Below are 22028 nucleotides of genomic sequence, written 5' to 3'. Positions count from 1 at the left end.
TAAGCGTCCGACTTCAGCCAGGTCACGATCTCGCGGTCTGTGAGTTCGAGCCCCGCGTCGGGCTCTGGGCTGATGGCTCAGAGCCTGGAGCCTGTTTCCGATTCTGTGTCTCCCTCTCTCTCTGCCCCTCCCCCGTTCATGCTCTGTCTCTCTCTGTCCCAAAAATAAATAAACGTTGAAAAAAAAAAATTTTTTTTTTTAAATTAAAGCTACTTTCTCTACTGTCTTCATATATGAACAGATCTCATAAATCCTCAAAGAACATTTTGCTTTATCCTACTTGGTCCTCAAAGTTATCTTCCTCGCTCTGTTAGTAGCCAAATTTCTTTTTTTTTTAATATTAATTACAATCTATTGTCAGACTGGTTTCCATACAACACCCAGTGCTCATCACAACAGGTGCCCTCCTCAATGCCCATCACCTACTTTCCCCGCTTCCCCACCCCCGCATCAATCCTCAGTTTGTTCTCAGTATTTAAGAGTCTCTTATGGTTTTCCTCCCTCCCTCTCTGTAACTTTTTCCCCCTTCCTCTCCCCCATGGTCTTCTGCTAAGTTTCTCAGGATCCACATACGAGTGAAAACATATGGTATGTCTTTCTCTGAATGACTCACTTCACTTAGCATGATACCCTCCAGTTCTGTCTACATTGCTACATATGGCCAAATTTCATTCTTTCTCATTGCCAAGTAGTATTCTATTGTATATATAAACCACATCTTCTTTACCTATTTGTCAGTTGATGGACATTTAGGCTCTTTCCATAATTTAGTAGCCAAATTTCTCAAATGGTAAGTACATACATGTTGTCTCAATGACTTTAACCTCTTAAAACCTGGAAGATAGTTTGCAAAACACAATTTATGTTCAGAATCCACCAATAAGCTCCCTTTGTCACATCCAAAGCCTATTCTTTTTCTTTTTTAATGTTTATTTATTTTTGAGAGAGGAAGAGAGCAGGGGAGGGGCAGATAGAGAGGGAGATAGAATCTGAAGCAGGCTCCAGGCTCTGAGCTGTCAGCACAGAGCCTGACGCAGGGCTCAAACTCTTGAACTACAAGATCCTGACCTGAGCAGAAGTCGGGCACTTTAAGTGACTCAGCCACCCAGGCGCCCCTCCAAGGCCTATTCTTAATTCTCATTCTTACTGACCTGTCCACAGAGCATATCACTGCTAATAACCCATTTATCTCTATATCTCCAGTCTTGTAACAACGTATTTTCCAAGACTTCCTCTGTTTGCATCTTTACTTTTTTGCCTTACATACTTTCCCTTAGTGAATTCTTTAATTACTATCTCAATTATAATAATCTTATCTCTTAATACCATTTTTCAAATCCTAGCTCCTTCTCTACACACAGACATCTCACACATGAAATCAGCATATTTAAGATCTAATTTCATGAGTTTACCATTCCCAAAGGTAGCTATCCTCTACCAGTTTCCCTAGGTTTAAAACTTTATATTGAATTCTTCCCTCCTTCACTCCTTATAAAATGAATATTGAGGCACCTACACAATAAATCATTGTGCTAAGCACTAGAAAGTGATGCATTAAAAAATGTTTAATAGTATTACTTTATGCCTACCAATGATATTTGTATTTAATTTCAAATATGAATGATAATAAAATGATCCAACTACTAAAATATTGTGTATGTTTGCAAATTTCACCATTTGGAAGGAGGTTGTTACTTTAATGGGATATTCTGTGTTTAGCATGGCAGGTTCACAAAATATGCATTAAATTATTATTAATAATCACTGATATCATTAAAAATTTTAAATCATTGTAATTAAAGCTGGTTAAATAATGGTTTATTAATAAGTGTTCCTTACATAAAACCCACCATGTTAAATAATAGTCTCTAAAATGAAACAAAGGTTAAAGGAGAATTTCAAAATACTGCATTTGATCATTTCTTTCCCTAAAATATTTTTTTTCTCTAATACTGTATGTTTATAAATCAATTCTACTAAGGCTTCATAACAAAAGAGTGAAAGAAAAAAAAGTTACCAGCTTTCTTCCCAGTTTTCCTTCTATCCCAAAAACTAAAGAAACTGTCAAAAATGTTTAAATTAATCTTTTTATCTCAGCAATAACCATCAACAAGTAACAACAAAAACTTTGTGTTCTGTGAAATATCAGGCTTTTTTAAAAAGGTAAACTTCTTTCATCTTCCATTTATCCAATAAATGAATGAGCAATATCTAAGTTGTTTTTTCCCAGTTAGAGTTTCACTGATTCCTTCCCCAAGTTGTCTCAAGAATAAATAAACTAGAGGGCACTTGGATGGCCCAGTCAGTTGAGTGACCCGCTCTTGATTTCGGCTCAGGTCATGATCTCATCGTTGAGAGACTGAACCCCAGGTGGGACTCTGCACTGGACATGGAGCCTGCTTAAGATTCTTTCTCTCCCTCTCCCTCTGCCCCCCCCCCACAAATAAATACATAAATAAATACATAAATACATAAATAAATACATAAAAATTAAAAGAATAAAATCAACTAGGAACCTGCTCAACTGTTAGTTGCAAACCACTAGAGATAGATATGTAATAATGGCTAATATACAACACTTACTATACGTAGTATTATTACTTACCACACATATGTACTAAGTGCTTTCCAATTATTAATTCAGTTAATCTCATATGATCCTCTAAAGTAGGCACTATTATCATGTCCAATTTAAGGATGAGAATACTGTAACACGGAAAGTCTAAATGACTTGCCCAAGCTCACAGGGTTATTATAATAACTTCAATTTCAGTGGTCTCTAAAGCAATGTACTTTCTAATTTCTTCATCTATCAAGAACAGAACTGTTCAAAGTCCATGATACTGACCAAACAAATTCTAGAGAAAACATTTTGCATCCCTCTCTAGCAAATATCTAATGGCAGTATAATTTGAAGTACTTATATTTCAAAACTCCTATTTCAAACAAATATATTCAACTCAAAAAGAAAGGTTTATAAAAAGATGTATGAAATCTGTGATTAGAAGTGGTAACTAACCTGCTTATCAACACTTTTGTTATCTACTATTATAAAAACATTTGAAAAACAATAGAAAGATATATCTCAATATATCTCAGTATATCTCACTGATCACATTTGAGTTTATTACCTAAAACTAAAAAAAGAACTAAATCTGCATTCACTGACTAAACAAAAGAATAAGAAAACACTAAATTTATATCAAAGTAATTTATTTCTAGAGCTCTAGCCACATTCTGTGGAGACAAACATGAACTTTTCTTATTTTCTGCATTCATTCTTCAACCATGCTCTTATAAATTTCTTTCTCAACCTTTAATGACATCCCAGGTAGATCCCATGGCCTTTTGGTCACTTTCAGTTATTTAAAAAAGAAGTTGCTAGGGGCGCCTGGGTGGCTCATTCAGTTAGGCATCTGACTCTTGATTTCAGCTCAGGTCATGATCTTAGGGTCATGAGATCAAGCTTCATGCACAGAGCCCACTTAGAATTCTCTCTCTCCCTCTCTCTGCCCCTCCCATGCTCACTTACTCACTCCCTTAAAAACAAAAATTAAAAAAATTTAAAAGTTGCTATACATGGTAGACACTGCCAGATGCTTGATGTTGACAGGTATCTATTACTCTGCCTGACATATACACAGTAAGCATTAAGTAAAATTATATATCATTACTATCAAATTTTATCAAATCTAAGATGTAATATACACCATTAATAGTAATTAATAGTAATTAATAGTAATTAATAGTAATATACACCATTATTTTATGTGCTTATAAAAATGAAAAATGTATCTGCAAATTAACCTATAACACAACATTAATTATAAGACATATCCTGATTTTGGTATTAAAATATGGGAAAAATACACACTAAAATTGATTAATTAAACTACTATTCAAGCCCTCAATATTTTCAGCTATACTGTTTGGTTTTCCTGTCTTTGGTCTTATTCTCTCCAACACATCTTCCAAGATCTAAATTATACATTTCACTTTGCACTGATCCCTCTCCACTAACCTCTTCTTTAAAATCCTTGATGTTTCACACCCAGGAAGTGTTTAAACTCAGCAAGGTACTCATCCCTTCACCCCTTGATCCCTCCCAGTCCACCCTTCCAACCTCACTCCATTAGTTCTCCAACATATCCACTAAACCAGATTTCATTAATATGCTTAGATACTTCCACCTATTTATGCCTTTGCCTAGCATTATTCTGTCTGCCTAGATTACCCCCCATGTGGAGCCTGCTTGAGATTCTCTCTCCCTTTCCCTCTGCCCCTCCCCTGCTCATGCTCTCTCTCAAAAATTAAAAAAAAAATTAAATGTTTATACAGCAGTGGTACGCCTCAGCAATGTACATTGGTGAGCAGGAAGCCAATATTCTTATCCCAGGCTCTCCTATCAGCTAGTTTCAAGACTCTGACCACATAATCTTGGCCTCTCTACCTCAATTTATTCATCTATAAAACAGAGAGGTTGAGAAGGTCTTTCTCAACTCTAAAACCAATTCTAGTATTAGAAATTAAATTTTCATTAAAAAACTGAAAAGAACTAAAAGTAGATATCCACTAAAAACTCCCAACAATTCACTCAAGCTATTTGGTTATACTTAAGAATACACATGTGAATTTCACCTCAACTAAAAAAAAAAAAAAAAAAAAAAAAAAAAAAAAAAAAAAATAGTCTATAACTTAAATAATGTCTAATTTACAAGTGAACAGGGAATTTATTTCAAAACCACATAATTGTTCTTAGGTGGTTTTATTACTATATATAAAAAGGTTAAGGACCATTTTTAATATAAATATTAATATTTAACATTAATTCATTCATTAATTATTGATATAAATATCACAGAAAACAGGAGTAATGGCTAAAATCAACAAAGCCATTTTCCAAGAAAACTTGAATTCGGCAAGGCCAGAGTGACAAATTTTAAGGCTCAGTTTATACAACATTAATACCACTGAGCTCTCTACAGGAGAAATAATTTTTATAACAAATATATAGCTCTTACTATGTGCCAGGCATTGTTCTAAGCACTTTCTATATTTTAACTCCTTTAATCCTCCCAAAGACCTAGAACTACTATTATTATCCCTATTTTACAGATGAGGAAACTGAAGCACAGAGTGGTTAAGTGACTTGCCTGAGGTCTCTCATCTAGTAAACTGTGGAGCTGGAATATGAGCTAGGCAGTATGGTTTAGAGTTTGTTCTCTACGCATTTTGAACATACTAGCATACAAGGCAAAATAATAAGCAATAAAGTGAATCAGGGTAATTGTGTTAACTCAGCCACTAACCAAGTCATGTAACCCTGAATCACTTAACCTCTCTAAACCTCATTTCCCATTAAGTAAAAAAGGGAATTGGGCTAAATAATCTCAGAAATTCCTTACGGGGATAATTAACATTCCATGATCTATCATCTAGAAGCCAAATGCCACAACTGCAGCATACAACAGCTATGCCCACTTTATCTTCCTCTTTTTACTCTTATTACTAATATCTTATCTTTTTCTTATGGCCTCATCTTCATAAGGTCCTCTATTTACCAGCTGCCTATCTAATAATAGTTACCCTGATAATCTTGAGGAAAATATAAATTAACTCTGGCCTCCAGACCACACTCTACTACCTCCAAAACGTGCAGACTGAGACCTAGGACTGAAAATAGACCAGCCATTACTTTAGCAGATGCTCAAGAATAGGTCAGACCACATCAAACTCTATATATGTATAAATAAAGGAACTTATTTATTTTTCCAAAGGTAGTAATAAGAATTAAAAGAAGGTTATCCACAATTAGCAGTATCAACATAATCAATTACTCAATGGCTCTAAGACTCAATTTCCCCAATCTATAAACAGAGCTGACAACCTACCTTAACGGCTTGCTAATAAAGAGAAAATGTTTATAAAGTACTTAACATAGTGCCTAATACAGTAAGCACTCAAAAAATAACATCTGTTGTTACTTACAATTCCTGTATAAAAGCAAGACCTCTAGGAGGGCCTGAGTGGCTCAGTCAGTTGAGTGTCCCACTCTTGATTTCAGCTCAGGACGTGATCCAAGGGTCATGGGATCAGGCCCTGTGTCAGGCTCCACCACGCTTAAAATTTTCTCTCTCTCTCTCCCTTAGCCCCTCTCCCTCTCTCTCTCTCTCTCTCTCAAATAAAATTTTTTTAAAAAGCAAGAGTTCTAATGTATGACAGATTCAATTTCAAATCCTACTTGGTCTGCTACTTGCTAGGTATGTAGCCATGAACAAATGATTAATCTAAAATAAAAATAATAAATCATCTACCTTGCAAAATTGTGAAGATTAAATGAGATTATTCTATGTAAAGCAGCTGACACTGGGTTCCTAACTGCTCGATAAATGTCAATTCCATTCTCCTTAATGACAAGCAGACCACATATCAACTAATTCAATTCAAAGAAAAGAGAACAGAATTGGGAATCCCCAAGAAGCCAACTTTTTCCCCCCTTACATCCTTTGCAGTGGGGGAAATACCTGAGAATTCTCATCCAAGAGATTCCCTATTCCCCTACGTGCTTCCTAAAACTGGAGAACTTTTTCTCAGGCCATCTTTGAGCCTTCTGAAAGGAGTCCTGTGTTCTAAGGCAGTAACTCTCAGAAACCCTTTCAGGGAGGGGTGCCTGGCTGGCTCATTCAGAAGACCATGCAACTCTTGCCTTGGGGTCATGAGCTTGAGCCCCATTATTAGGTGTAGAGATTGCTTAAGTAAATAAACTCAGAAAAAATTAAAAAAAAAAAAGGGGGGGGGTGCCTGGGTGGCTCCATCAGTTAAGCGTCCAACTTTTGATTTCAGCTCAGGTCATGATCTCACACTGGTAAGATCAGCTCTGCACTGGGCGTGGAGCCTGCTTCAGATTCTCTCTCTCCCTCTCCCACACCCTTCCCCTGCTCGTATGGTTGCACACATGCATTCTCTCTCTCTAAAAAGAAAAAAAGAAAAGAAAAAAGCAAAGAGAAAGAAAATGAGGAAGAAAGAGAGAGAAAGAGAGAGAGAAAGAAATAAAGGAAGGAAGGAAGGAAGGAAGGAAGGAAGGAAGGAAGGAAGGAAGGAAAGAAGGAAGGAAGGAAGGAGCCCTTTCAGGGAGCTCAAAAGATCCAAATTCTTTTTTTAATAACACTACAAAACTTCACTTGTTTTTTTCATTCTCATTCTTTCACAAGTAAACAGTGGAGTTTTCCAGAGGCTGCATGAAGTGTGATAACATGTCTCTAGTAGAAGGTGTGCTTGTTACACTCCTGTGTTTTAAGCATTTCTCAGTTTTAATTTGTAATACAACATGTATCAGTAGACACTAGAATCCTCAATAATTTTTAGGAGTTTCAAATGGTTCCAAGACCAAAAAGTTTAAGAACCACTGCTCTAAGGTACAGAAAAAGCCTACAAAGCACATGCATTACTCTGTGAATTACAACTTGACCAATTTAGCCTAAGTCACACAATAATCTAAAAACATCCCACTTTACTGAATGATTACATTACAGCCCTTCAATTTTCAAAACAATCTCTTGTTCTCTCATCATTTATGAACAGACAGAACTATGTCTAAGGACTTATGTCTCCACATTCCTAGTCCTCAGTCTTTGTAAATACTGCAGGTCACCCTCAATGAATAAGAGACTATATTTGCTTAATTAACATATTGTCCTCTTGTTACAGACTATGAAGTTGTAAGTTATGCTTACAGCAGGTTAATTATACTTTCCCCTGACCTCTAATAAATGAACAACGTTTTAAGAATTTTCTGATCAGCCCCTATAGACACCATACCTGCATGATGATGGGAATGGGTAACTAAATCTGTTCCTAGAAACAAATTAGATGGAAAGGTATTTGAACAAAAAAAGTTCTAAAGTTCAAAAAGCTAAGGAGAAAGTCTCTTAGTCATTTACAAGTGACCCAAATTTATAACAATGTTCCAAGTCCTCAATCTGCAATCTTTCCTTTCTATACCATTTTTAATTCTGAAACACTGCGCTGACTGAAATACAAAGCCAAAACCAGAGGTGCCTGGGTGGTTCAGTTAAGCATCTGACTTTATCTAGGTCATAATCACATGGTCCCTGAGTTCAAGCCCCACATCAGGCTCTGTGCTGTCATGACAGCACAGAGACTAGAGCCTACTTCAGAGTCTGTGTCTCCCTCTCTCTCTGTATCCACCCCCCCCCCCATTTGCTCACATGAGCGCGTGCCCTCTCTCAAAAAAAAATAAACATTTAAAAATGAAACAAAAACCAAAAATACTATTGTTTTTTCTTTTTTTTTTTTTTTTAATATTTATCTACTGGGGGAGGGGGGGAGGTGCAGAGAGAGAGGCAGAAAGAGAAACCCAAGCAGGCTCCACACTGCCAGCACAGAGCCTAACTTGGAGCTCGATCTCATGAACTGTCAGATTGTGACCTAAGCCAAAATCAAGAGGGAGATGTTTAACAACAGAGCCACACAGGCACCCCATCTTTTCTATTTTTAAGATAATGAAAGAGCTTGAGTTTCAGGACAAATCTATCAGCCTACAGCAAATAGTAGAACCCCTATAAACAGCTGTTGGAATGAATGGATAAGTTAAGGCATTTGTTCATGAGCTTTGTCTACTTGGCTTCTTTCAGCATTTACTAGGTAAAAGGAATACGTGAAAAGGCAAATACAACTGGGTAAGAACCCTAGTGAATTTTGACACTGCTCTCAATTGCAAAGACTAGTTCAATACCAGGCAATCCGCAAACCAGCTTTGGTTAAGCTGCACAACTTGAACAAAGTCTTCCAAACCTTTTTTAAATATCATATCACTATCAAAAACAAAAACAATAGCTTACTATGTACCTCCTCCAGTATATGTATATTTATTGATAAATTATATCCTTCTATAACTGTTTACATAATAAAACAGAATTTTTTAAATAGTTTCTTTAAAAAAATTTTTTTTTAAATATTCATTTATTTTTGAGAGAAAGAGAGACAGAGTGTGAGCAAGGGAGGGGCAGAGAGAGAGGGAGACACAGAATCTGAAACAGACTCCAGGCTCTGAGCTGTCAGCAAAGAGCCTGACACAGGGCTCAATCTCGGGAATGGCAAGATCATGACCTGAGCCGAAGGCAGACACTCAATCAATCCACCGAGCCACCCAGGTGCCCCTAAATAGTTTCTAAAAGATGAGACAATGATAAACAATTTTTATCTTTCATTCATAAATAGTACGAAAATATTTTCAACCTAAGAGATTATCAATAGCAATACTTTTAGAAAACATACCTGAAAAGCTTCATTATTTTTAAAAATCTAAGCTTAACATTTTGTGATATAGTATTTCAAAGGTCTAGCTTAAACTTCAGGAATTAGTTGATTATGAAACTTAATTATAATGGTTATAAATTGAAAAACAAACCACAAAGGCTCAATATTCTTAACACATAATATATGTTTATGGTGAAGTTCACTATGGAAGACAGTAAACTTACTTCAGGTGTGCCTGTGTGGCTCAGCCGATCAAGTGTTGGACTCTTGGTTTCAGCTCAGGTCATGATCTCAGAGTTTGTGAGATTGAGCCCTGAGTCAGGCCCTGGACTGATAGTGTGGAGCCTGCTTGGGATTCTCTTTCTCTCCCTCTCTCTCTGTCCTTCCTGCGCTCTCTCTCTCTCTAAATAAAGTTTTGAAAAAAATCTTATTTCAAAGAATTATCCTAATTATGTTGAATTGGGGGGGGCAAACTTCTTGTCAGATCTATTAGAAGTATGATTGTTTTTGTCTGTAATTTGGCTTACCAAAAGCTAGTATTAGAAGTAGAATTGTCAGCTCTGCCACTTTTTTGTTCCATGTGCTTGCTTTAGTGGTATTACTGTTGAGGTTCTTTACAGAAGTCTTTTTTTTTTTTTCAAGTTTATTTATTAACTTTGAGAGAGAGAGAGAGAGAGAGAGAGAGAGAGTGCAAGTAAGGTAGGGGCAGAAAGAAGAGGAAGAAACAGGATCCCAAGCAGGCTCCAGGCTCTCAGCACAGAGCCAGATGCGGAGCTTAAACTCATGAACCATGAGATCACGATCTGAGCCAAAATCAAGAGTCAGAGGCTTAACCAACTGAGCTACCCAGGCACCCCTACAGGAGTCTTTTTAAGTCCTATCCGTTTCATAAGAGTTAGTTTAGTCGAAACTAGGTAACATCTGTAAATTCTACACAACCATAAGCTAGAATAACTGCTATTTGCTTAAAGTGAACACACAAGTAAGAAACCTATTAGCAATCCTTCTCTTTTTCTCAGAACACCTCCTAACAAGGCCATCAAACTCACCCATTTATTAAATATTAGTAAAATTTTGTCTTATGCATAAAAATGAATATAACTAACAGTTCTAATATTATCTTCTCTTACTCAATGGGAGTTTTGGGTACTCTCCTTTGGGGGCCATGGCACGAATATACTTAAAACCCCTAGCCAGCACAACTCAATCAGTCTCTCAAATGCTTTCCAGATTAGGACTGGATTTGAAGCCAGGACTAACTTTCCATGGTCACCCCAGGTCAAATAAGATTCTTAGGTTCTTATGATCTGGGCCTTCATCCAAAAGCTGATCCAAAACCAACCTTGAGGGATGGATGGACAAGTATAATCTTTCCAGGATACTCATCCTAACACACTTTATTATACAAATATAATAAAGAATAGTAATAGGTTCCTCTCTTATACAACATTCATTCACTCATTTAAGAAACATTGGTAAATGCCAGGCATCTTATGGACACAATCATTTACAAGTGTTATCTTAAATACGCTATACCGTACTTTCATTTGCAGAAGTGCCCGAAAGAAAAAGTGGTTTGTGCCCCATCGGGTGGCCAAACTGGAAATTTCAAACAAGTTCTAGCAAGACAAGTTAACCCTAACTAATCAACATAATACCTTTGGGAAATTGAAGCCTGCAACACAAGTGTTCTCATGGGATAGTTCTATAAATGAAAATCACAATAATGTCAGGGCAATGTTTTCTTACAATTGAAGATAGGGATGTACAGTTTATGCAGAATCTTTCCTTTTCCAAATCCTGCAAAAAAATTAATCAATGACTATCCCTTTTATTTATTTAAGTTAAATAAAAGTTTCAGTGGGTCAGTTTTCCACTCCCAAATTAAAATCTCATCAAAATTTTCTGAAAGAACTTTAATTTAATAATAGTCCTAAATTTAAGTTCTATCTTCTTCATATATCAAATATAATTAAGCCATTAAAAAAAATAGAAATTTAAAGCTAGATGGGTCCTCAGAAAATATAGCCCTGCAAGTTTAGAAACCATTAAGACCAGTTCTCTCACCTTACAAAGAACCTAAAGCCCAGAAAGAGGAAGTAATTTCATCAGGGTCACACATCTAGGGTGACCTGACTCCCAATGCTTACACATCTATGCTCAAGAGGCTAGCTATCTATATGTGATCCTAGACAGATGACTTAACCTCTCTGGACCTTTGTTTCTTTGTCTGAAAAAAAGAGGAAGTAGGTAGTGTTCAAATTCCCCTGAAACTCTAAAATCCTGAAATTTAGATACCTCATTATTTTAGGAACCTATTCAACTCCAGTATACACTGAAAAAACCATTCCTGAGAAACCAAAGCAGCACAGGACCCTAGGGATGAAAACACAAGTCAGCAGCCGAAGGCACCAAATATATTTGCTTCTTTTGCTAATATTCTGTAAAATATTAACATGGTCATACTAGTCTATGTGGTTGAAACTGGTCTGTTAATTTTGATTAATCAATTACAGAGCTCTAAAATTGCAATCACTGATTCTAAATTTTTTTTAAAGTGCTCTTATAAAGATTTATTGATGTTCTATTTTCTATGCCAAGATTTACACTCAAATAGATTACTGGAAACAGGGATGGTCTCTGCTCATTTGTGTTTATTCTCTGTAAAAGCTATTCACAAGTGGATCAAACAGATTTTCTTTATATGGTTTCTTCTTATTGCTCTCTTTTATGCTTTATTATTCTGCCTACGAAGATTGAGTTTATGAACTCCACAATTTATTTCTGAATTAGAAATTCTAATAATTTTTAGGTTATTTATGAGTAATAACACTAATAACAATTTTAACATTCCAAAAAGCAAAAACCATTAAAAGTTAAATCAAAAACTATGGGGGCGCCTGAGTGGCTCAGTTGATTAAGCGTCTGACTCTTGATCTTGACTCAGGTCATGATCTCACGGTTGTGAGTTCGAGCCCCACACTAGGCTCTGCGCTGGCAGCAGGGAGCCTGCCTGCGATCCTCTCTCTCTCTCTCTCATGCACATGCACCCTCTCTCTCTCAAAATAAATAAACTTAAAACAAAACAAAACAAAACAAAAAAAAACCTATGAACAGGGTGCCTGAGTGGCTCAGTCAGTTGAGGGTCCCATTCTTGATTTTGGCTCAGGTCATGATCCAGCACCAGGCTCCATGCTAAGAATGGAGATTTTCTAAGCTTAAGATTTTCTCTCTCTCTCCCTGTCCCTCTTCCTCTGCCCCCCTCCCCACTGGCACACTGTCTCTCTTAAACAAACAAAAACCTATGAATCACAATGGACCTTGAAAAGCTCTCTGGCCCTATATACTCTTATCTTATGGAAAAGGAAAGAGCCCTGGAAAGATAAAAAGATTGTCCCCAGGGTCTCATGGCTAACATACACAATAACTAGCATTTATTGTGTGGCCATGTATACACAATAATACACATAATTATAAATGTAAAACAAAATTTTCAGTTTCTATCTAATGCTCTGCTTATCTCAAATAAAATTTAATGTAGTGAAATGACATAAAAACCAAAGAAGCTCAACAGTTCATCATGGTCCACAGCACTAGAAAGCACCCTAGTCTAGACATCAGGGGTAATACCCTAGAATTTCACCACTAGTGCTTGAAAAACAAATTCAAGTGTCTATTGCATGAACAGTGTTTCATGAGCATAATCTTCATATATCAGAAACTACGTGTTACTGCATTATAAGAAGATTCTTTTCTCCAGCAACAGCTAACATCTTTTAGGATGTCATTTTTCCCCAAAGTTTTTAAGTTGCCAAAATGCCCAGACTCTGAAAACTCTTATTTATGCCTCTTTAAATATTTTCAAAGGAACAGCACCAGCTCTTGAGAAACAATATAGCAACACAAATCCCAACCTTATAAAGAAATCTTTTTAATGGCTCCAATTCACAAAGAAAAGTGCCCCTTATTTAATTGTGCCTACCAAACAATGAGTTCATCTGGGACAGGAGTTAGGTAGTAGGGACTCTGCAGAATAAAATTTCAATTAGCCACAATAAATGAAATTTTTTTTAACACCTTAAATTGCCCCAGGAAAGATAATGCAGTCACACATGTGCTCAGGAATTCTGTCCCTCTGTAACCAACCTAGAGTAACCCAATTGGGGCTAGTGTCCAAAGGGAGTGTATGAATGAGGAGTCCCAGAATTACTGTGGTCACTCCAGCCACAAAGCTGACATTACAAATCAAGAGGTAATTGCATTTTCAAACTAAATCTTATGTTTCCCCTTCCAGCCTCAGCTACTCCAAATTAATACAATTCTATGAAAGTGCTGTAATACTTAAAATTAATCACAGCATACAACTAGCCACTATTACTTTTGCCCAAATCAAGCATTCCATACATACTATATAACAAGTATAAGATGTTGCTTCAGCATGCTTTTCCTATGCCTCTGTGAAGAACTGGCAGTGGTGCTGAAAATTACTACTACAAGATGAAAGACCAATGCCCTCCTTTCAATAAAAACCATCATCTGGACTCTAGCCAAGGTTTTAAAACTGACCGAGTGTTATTGGAAACAATAAATCAAAAACTCCACAGGCTGAAAAGCTAGTCCCTTATTTTATTCTTACAAAATGCAGCCACAAAACACTAAAGAAAATTAAGTGAAAGAAAGCATTAATAATTCTGGGTGTTTCATTTCTGGCAATAATCAAATACTGTATGTTACAAGGTGAATTCATTTTACAATCTTCAAGGTTCTGTTTACTTACACCTCTTTCCCTGTCTTCCCCAATTATTACAACTGCTTTATGAAAAATAAACTTGTGCTATTGCCTAAACATCCTATCACTGAACTTAAATAGACATTAGACAACTAAAACATTTTAATTCATAAAATGTAGCTAACATATTTGAGTTCGTATTGATTTTATACTCTTTGTTCCCGCACATACATAGATATGAATTCCTGGAGGTTACAGATAAGTCTTTCTTTCTCTATCCAGGAGCTGAATTGCCAGTTACTGAGAATAACCTATTGCAGTGCTTAAAAGCTCTTTAGGTATCTTGCCTTCTGAAAATATACATGGGTTCATTATCCTTACTCGTTCCTATATTAATGTAAGGTTCCTCATCAGTACCTATTGAATACCCTCCAAGCTGTTATCACAGCAATTAGGGGGGAAGGGGGCCATGATATCTACAATACACAGGTATGTTTTAAAAGTACATTGTTTACAATACAGTACTTTTCTCCCTGGCTAACAAAATTTTAGAAAAGAAAACCTGAAAAATTTAATTATTCTCTTCTCTTCCCTCCTTCCTCTTCCTCCTTCACTCCATTCCAAAACAACAGGACAGTCAAAACCAGAGATGTGATTACTTTGTATACTTCATGCAATCAGTAAAAAGACCGTCACCGTCTTATTATCAAAACAGAATAGATGATTACAATACGTTTGCATACAGTAACCACTGCATATGTGATATACGTTTAAATCAAATTTCAACCCTGTTACAAAGCCTTTGTCAACAGTGGGCAAGTGGGGAAAAGCGGAAGGGCTCCGTGGAATGAAGAAAATCGCTAACGGGGCTTATCTCGGAAGAGGATTCCTTGGTGAGAGGTGAGCAGAGAGAAACAAAACCTAACCTTGGCGAGGGGGCGCTCGCCCAGGGTGGGGACGAGAGGTCAGAGTGAGTGGGGAGGAGGGGATTAGCGCGGAACCGCCGCGACCCCGGGCTGCCCTCCCACCACTACTCCCCCACCTGCGGCTCGCCCTCCCACCACTATTCCCCAGCCCCGGCGGAGCTGTGCCCTCGCTCCCGGCCCGCCGCCTGCATATCCGTTACCCCGGCGGCAGCGGGGCTGCGGGGGAGGGGAAGGTCAGCGGGGCCCAGAGCGGGGCAGCCGTGGCGGGGATGCCGCAGTGGCTCCCCGCGGCACCAGGTCAAAGTCCGCCCAGGCGCGGGGAGGCAGCAGGAGCGGAAGGCGGCAGCGGAGGTCTGCACTGGCGAGATGGTGGCCCCTCCGAGTCCTCCCACACCCCAGCTGCTGCCGGTACCTCATACTGGATGTACTGCTTCCTCCACTCGGGAGTGATGTGCGCGGAGAGGTGCTCGGCGAACTTCATCCTGCCGTTTCCCCCTCACTCCCACTCCGGTCCAGCAGTTACTGGCGGCGGCGGCGGCGGCAACAGCGACTCCGACTCCTCCCCACATGGGCCCCGGCGCGGCACGGCGCTGCGCTTCTCTCCTCCTCCGCCGCCGCCGAGGTCTCCTCAGAGCCGCCCTCCCGCCATCTTCCTCCTCCTCTCCATAGCCCCGCCCCGTCCCGCCCTCTAGACGTCATCGCCATGGTAACCGCCTACGCCGCACCAACGAAGAGGGAGGGATAGGGGGCGGGGTTTGGGGGGGGACATTCCTCGAGGCTCCTCCCTTCTGGGCCGGACGTGCTGGAGGCACCTCCCCTGACCTCTTCCGTCTGACTCCCGTTGGCCTTACAGCTGCTCTCTACCGCCTGCCTGGAAAGCGGTAGTTTTGTTATTGCAATTAATATTAACACGTAGAAAAAATAATTCACACAAGACGTTTGTATTTGCAAAGAATTGTGCAGTTTTTCACTTTAATATTTGTTCTTCATAAAACTCTTAAGGATGGATCAACATTAATCCAAATTGAGTGAGTAAAACAGGCTAAATAGTTAAGGACCAAATGTATTTAAAAGAACTGTATTTTACATGCTCTAGGTGCTCAATAAATGCTTGTTGAATTTAACTACAGACGTCAGTGCCAAAAATTGCACGCTGCTTATGAATTGCAATGCAATTATCTAGTCCCAGGGCTACCAGAAAGGTCAATAACAACACCTGAACCCAAACCAGTACTGGGGAGGGATGTAGCCAGAGAAGAGTACTACCTGGACCTGTGACTTCCTGGGGATTCTGAGTGAGGTTGAGAGGAAAACCAATATTGGGAGGAAAGAGAATCCCCTAGGGGTACCGTGGCAACCCCACCCCCAGGAAGACCAGAAATGAATCAGCATGGAGCCTGAACTGTCCTAAGGAAGCATAGGGAATAAAACGCTCACAGAGTTTGGAGCTCCTTTTGAGTGTGGGAGTGCTTGTCCTAGAGGATCTGATTTGGGACAGAAACCAAAGTTCTTCCCTGAGTGAAGAAGCCTTGGATAATAACAGCTAGCATTAATGAAGCACTCACTGTGTGCATCCCAAACACTGTTCTAAACCCCTTACATGTACTCTGCTGTCCTTTAATTCTCACGATTTTGATGAGACCTAAAGAGACCAGGGACTACTGTGACCAGGACAGTATTCCAAGATATCAATCTTTGCTGTTGGGTTGTTTGTTTGTTTGTTTGTTTCTCTCTCCTTTCCCCTTTCCCTTCCTCTTGACTCATGCCAGTAGGCGTTCTGCAATCATTTCCTCTGGAGAGAGATTAGACATGATGGAAAATAGGTATAGGCTATGAGTCTTTCTAACTCTGGTACAAAAGTTTCAACCACTGGTAAAAGGGTAGTCATGCTAAGAAGGAAAAAAAAAAGAGTGAGGACTCCTCCCACCTCAACATCATACTCCTCTCCCCACCATAACAATCCCCCTCTACTGGAGGTTAACATTCCTAGGAGAAACAGATAGGTAAAGAGAAGACTATGACCCCAGTAAAGAGACAGAACCACAGAAAGAAAATGGCTGCATGATGCACCTAGCAAGATGGAACCAGGAGCAAGTACAAAATAGAATGCTGGGCCCTTAGCCAGGTATGAACTAGAATGCTACATTTTTGGCAGCAACTCCCATTGACCATGCATCCTGCTCTCAACAGTGCCATACTTTGCTGTCTTCACTGTGCATAAGATTCTGGACCCAGGGCCTGACCCAGGAAAGAATGGAAATCCTCAATACTAGCTCTATAACCAACAATTGTTAGTATTTTTCATGCCTGATCCAGAGCTCCGGCACTCAGTTAGATATGAAAATCTTCATTTATTACAGAAGTAGATTTAATGTTTCCTTATTCTGCATTGCTTCAGGTGTTTCACCGCCAGAAACATCAAATTCTTAATATTTATTGAACAGGTAACTTCTGCAGAGCTCTGTGCTAGATTCTGTAAACAATAGCCTGAGTAACTTTATTCTGAATCAGAAGGGCCCCTCGCTTACACTTTCTTTTGTAAATAGGCAAATAAGTCTTCATTTAACAAAACTATACTGAGTACTATGATATGCTGGTCATGCCACTTTGGGAATGAAGGACAGTTCAAAAATAGGGGTGCCTGGCTGGCAGTTGATAGAGCATGCAACTCTTGATCTTGGGGTCATGAATTCAAGTCTTACAATGGGAATGGAGTCCACTGAAAAACAACAACAAAAAAAATTTAGTAAGGCTGTCTTTTTTTTTTTTTTTTCCAAGGACATCACAGTCTGGTCAGAAAGAGAAGCAAACAGACCAAGAGCTAGACTCTAGTGGGATACATGCTGAATTTGAGGTAAGTACAAGGAAACAAACATGCAACTGACTGGGAAGGAAAGGATGACATTCCAGAGAAGGTGCCTTTGAAATATATTCAAACAACTATGACAGAGAGAAAGACACTCCAAAGTTCTCAAAGGCAGAAAGCAAAGAGAAGTCAAGATTGTTAAAAAAAGGTCAAAAAGTTGTCTGACTGGAATATCCTTTAAGGCAGCTAAATGTCCACTCTTCAGAGAAACTCTCCCTGGTCCCTTCCCTTCTTTCCACAGTCTGGCTCCCACATCACCCTGGAGCAATCCCCTCACTGTGTAGTCAATGGTAATTTGTGTCAGACTATGAGCTCCTTGAAGACAAATTGTTCATTTCTCTTGTTTTCTCCAGTTTAGCACGGCACCTGGCATTTAAGTATTCCATAAATGTTAGAGGAACAAAGAAAAGAAAGAAGGGAGGTAACAAGGAAGAGAGAGGCAGAAGAGGAATGAAAGGGCAATTTTCATGGAAGGAAGGTGCAGGAAATAAAATTAAGTTGGAACGAACAAGACTGTGAAGGAATACATGATGACCACAGAGGCATGATGTGGGTCTTTGAAGATACTGAAGCAGTTAAGTGACTAGCTGTGGCTTAGGAAAGCAGTAGTAGATTCCTAGTTTAGAACACTAGATCAGGAAATAGACCTAAATCAAAATACCAACTCTGGTATTTTTTTGATGTTTATTTATTTATTTTGAGAGAGAATCCCAAGCAGGCCCCGTGCTGTCTGCGCAGAGCCCTCACTAACCATGAGATCATGACCTGAGCTGAAACCAAGAGTCAGACACTTAACTGAGACACCCAGGCACCCCAACTCTGGCATTTTTAATAGGCGTGACCTTAGGCAAAGTACACTAGCTCCTAATGCCTCAATTTCTTCATCTCTCAAATGGGGATAATAACACCTCAGGTTATGGGGATTAAATGAGATCTGCATATAAAGGGCTTAGCACAATGACTGGTTGACCATTCGATAATCAGCAGCCCCTAAAAAGCCTCTGTCAGCAGTATGAAGGGTGGACTAGAATGAGGACAAATCAGAGACCAATATACTAACAAGGACCTATATAGCACTTTCTCTGTGCCAGATGCTATTTTAAATACTTTACAAATACAAAGTTATTTAGTCCTCACAAGGACCCCAGGAGGTAACCACTGTCATTATACTCATTTTACAGATGAGTAAACTGAGACAGAATACTTAAGAATCTTGCTCAGGGGCGTCCAGGTAGCTCAGTCAGTTGGGCTCCAATTCTCGACTTTGGTTCAGGTTTTGATCTCAATGGTTCGTGAGTTCGAGCCCCACGTTGGGGCTTGCTTGGGATTCTCTCTCTCTCTCTTTCAAAATAAATAAGCATTAAAAAAAAAGAATCTTGCTCAAAATCACCTAGCTAGTAAATGGTAGAGCTGGGTTTGAACCCTGGCAATCCAGCTCCAGAGTCCTTGTTCTTGACCACTACATTATGCTATTGTTGCCCGTCATAGTAATGGACAGAAGGAGGTATAACATGGGATTCTAACTCTAATGAGTAAATGGATGATGTTGCCATGAACTGAGATAAGGAATGGAAGTGGTGGGCGCGTTCGGGGGATTCCTGGTTGTGTTAAATAGTTAGGAGTCTATGAGACATGCAGTACTCCAATTGGCAATATGATCTAGGGCTCTGAAAAGAAACAGAAGAGCTGAAGACTAGGGGGAGCCATTCATATTTAAGTGAAAAGTAAGTCCTGATAAATCTGCCTATGGAGGGAGCATACGCTGAAATGGAAAGGGGTCCAAGGGAGTATCCTGATGTTAGTCTGATAAAGAAGATGAAACAAAGCAGGAGGCTGGGGTGTGGCCAGAGTGGGCAGCACCATAATCAAAGAAGCCATAAAGAAGATGAAAGTCTCATAAGGGCAGCAGTGATCAACAATGTCCAATGTTACAGAGAAGTTGAGTAGAATGACTTCTAGGCCAATTGGGTTTAGCAATTAAAGAGTCACTGGTAACCTCAGAAAAAGTGACTTTGATGACATGAAGGGCTGCAGAAGTCTGAGCAGCGAACAGCATTTTGTTTTCATATATCTTAAGTTGCATTTATTCTGTGTACATGTTATAGAAAAACCTGGAGTGAGAACTTAATAGTACACTCAGCAATTTATCTAGAAATTCATAAGTGCTGAGTCTGAACACTTTATATTTATCACATCTAATTCTAAGTTTGGGAACAGTTATACTTACCACAAAGTAACTGTTCTAAAACTTAGAATTATGTGTGATAAATATAAAGTCAAACTGTTGCTTGAGCAAAGGAGACTGGTGATCATGCTGAAAGGTAAGGATCTGACCTGACGAGGGATCAAATCTTGAGCTACACCTCCCATTGAAGCTGAATGAACAAAGGTGTCACAGGAATAAAGGCCATGTTCTTAGTACAACCCAGACCCTAAATTATATGTGACCCATTGCACTTTTAAAATATGATAGACTTATAGACCTACTGTGGGTTCAGTAGATGGACTTCAGATGGTTCATGACCCCCATAAAATCACAAGTAAAACCTGGCGTGTTTTTTGAATATTTTTCTGAAGAAAGGGTCCACATCATTTCCCAAAAGTTTCTACACCTCAAAAATATTTATTTAGAACATGAGTGCCAAAGCACTAAACACCCCTCTCAAGAAACCAAAAACAAAAGCCAAAACAAACAAACAAACAAACAAACAAAAAACTAACATAAAGAATTTACAAATGAAGTTTCAAATGACTCAATTCAGTAATTTCTAGAAATACTTTATTTTAACACAATTTTGGTTAAATACACCATGAATATTTTTTTAAGGAGCAAGGAGGGTATTTTACAAGTTACAAAAGAGCATTTAAAATATTCTTTCATTCATGGGGTGCCTGGGTGGTTCAGTCAGTTAAGCATTTGACTCTTGGTTTCAGCTCAGGTCATGATCTCATGGTTTGTAAGTTCGGGCCCCACATCAGGCACTGCACTGACAGTGCAGAGACTGTTTGGGATCCTCTCTCTCTGCCCCTTCCCCATTCATTCTCTCTCTCTGTCTCAAAATAAATAAATAAGTAAACTTAAAAAATAAATAGGGGCACCTGGGTGGCTCAGTCGGTTAAGCATCCGACTTCAGCTCAGGTCATGATCTCACAGTTTCTGGGTTTGAGCCCCACGTTGGGCTCTGTGCTGACAGCTCAGAGCCTGGAACCTGATTCAGATTCTGTGTCTCCTTCTCTCTCTGCCCCTCCCCTGCTCACATATTCTCTCTCTCTCTCTCTCAAAAATAAATAATTAAAAAAAATTTTTAATAAAAAAATAAAAAATAAATAAAATATTCATTCATTCAGCAAAATATTTATTGAACAGCTACTACTTACTGGGCATTGTTCGAGGCACTGTTCTAAATAGAGCAGTGAATAAAACAAAGTCCTTCACCTAATGGAATGTGCTGTCATGTGGGAGGATATAGGCAATAAACAAATTAACCAGTGTGCAGTAGGTTAGATGAGGATAGATTTAGGGAGAAAAATAAAACAGAGTAAAGCATAGAAAGACTGTTGTATGATTTTATATAGAGTAGTCAGGAAGGGACTTACTGATAAGGTAATTTTTAATCCGAGATCTGAAGGAAGGGAAAGAGAGAGCTACGTAGATAGGGGTTGAAGATGGAAGTCGGGTGGGGGAGTAAGATTCAAAGGAGAGGTATCAGCAAGTGCAAAGGCCCTGAGACTAGAATGTTCTGTGTGTTGGAGAAATAGAAGGATGCCAGTGTGATGAAGGAATGTTTCAGGGAGGAGCATCAGGTCAAACAGATAGTTGGGAGCCAAATCCCTTAGGGTCTTGTAGGCTACAGTAAAGACTTGGGCTCTGAGTGAATTGAAGCTTTGGAGATTTTATGTTTTTTAGGTTTTGGTTTTGGTTTTTGTTTGGTTTGGTTTGTGTTGGGTTTTGGTATTTCCTTTTCCCTTCACATGTGGGAATAACCACCTTTTTTTTCTATGCATTTCTAACAACTATAGTAAAATATACAGAACATAAAAATTTTTATTTTAACCATATTTTAAGGGTACAATTCAGTGGCATTAAGTACATTCACAGTGTTGTACAACCATCATCACCATGTATTTCCAGAGCTTTATCATCATCCCAGCTAGAAATTCTATACCCATTCCTCCCTCCCCGACAGTCCTCCCTCCCCGACAGTCCTTGATAATCTCTACTTTACAT

General features: G+C 38.8%; 1 protein-coding gene across 1 annotated transcript in view; it reads right to left on the bottom strand.

The window, feature by feature from the left end:
- The window catches only part of XPR1 (xenotropic and polytropic retrovirus receptor 1), a 218168-nt gene extending 202553 nt beyond the window's left edge, over positions 1-15615 (bottom strand). Inside the window, exon 1 of the mRNA XM_045452568.1 lies at positions 15347-15615. Coding sequence (XP_045308524.1) covers positions 15347-15415 — 69 coding nt within the window. The 5' untranslated portion in view covers positions 15416-15615. The remainder of the gene's footprint in view (positions 1-15346) is intronic.
- Positions 15616-22028: the final 6413 nt, after the last annotated feature.

Source organism: Leopardus geoffroyi, chromosome C3 (genome assembly GCF_018350155.1).
Source record: "Leopardus geoffroyi isolate Oge1 chromosome C3, O.geoffroyi_Oge1_pat1.0, whole genome shotgun sequence".
In the NCBI taxonomy this organism is placed as follows: Eukaryota; Metazoa; Chordata; class Mammalia; order Carnivora; family Felidae; genus Leopardus; species Leopardus geoffroyi.
This window is presented reverse-complemented; position numbering and strand designations above follow the sequence as displayed.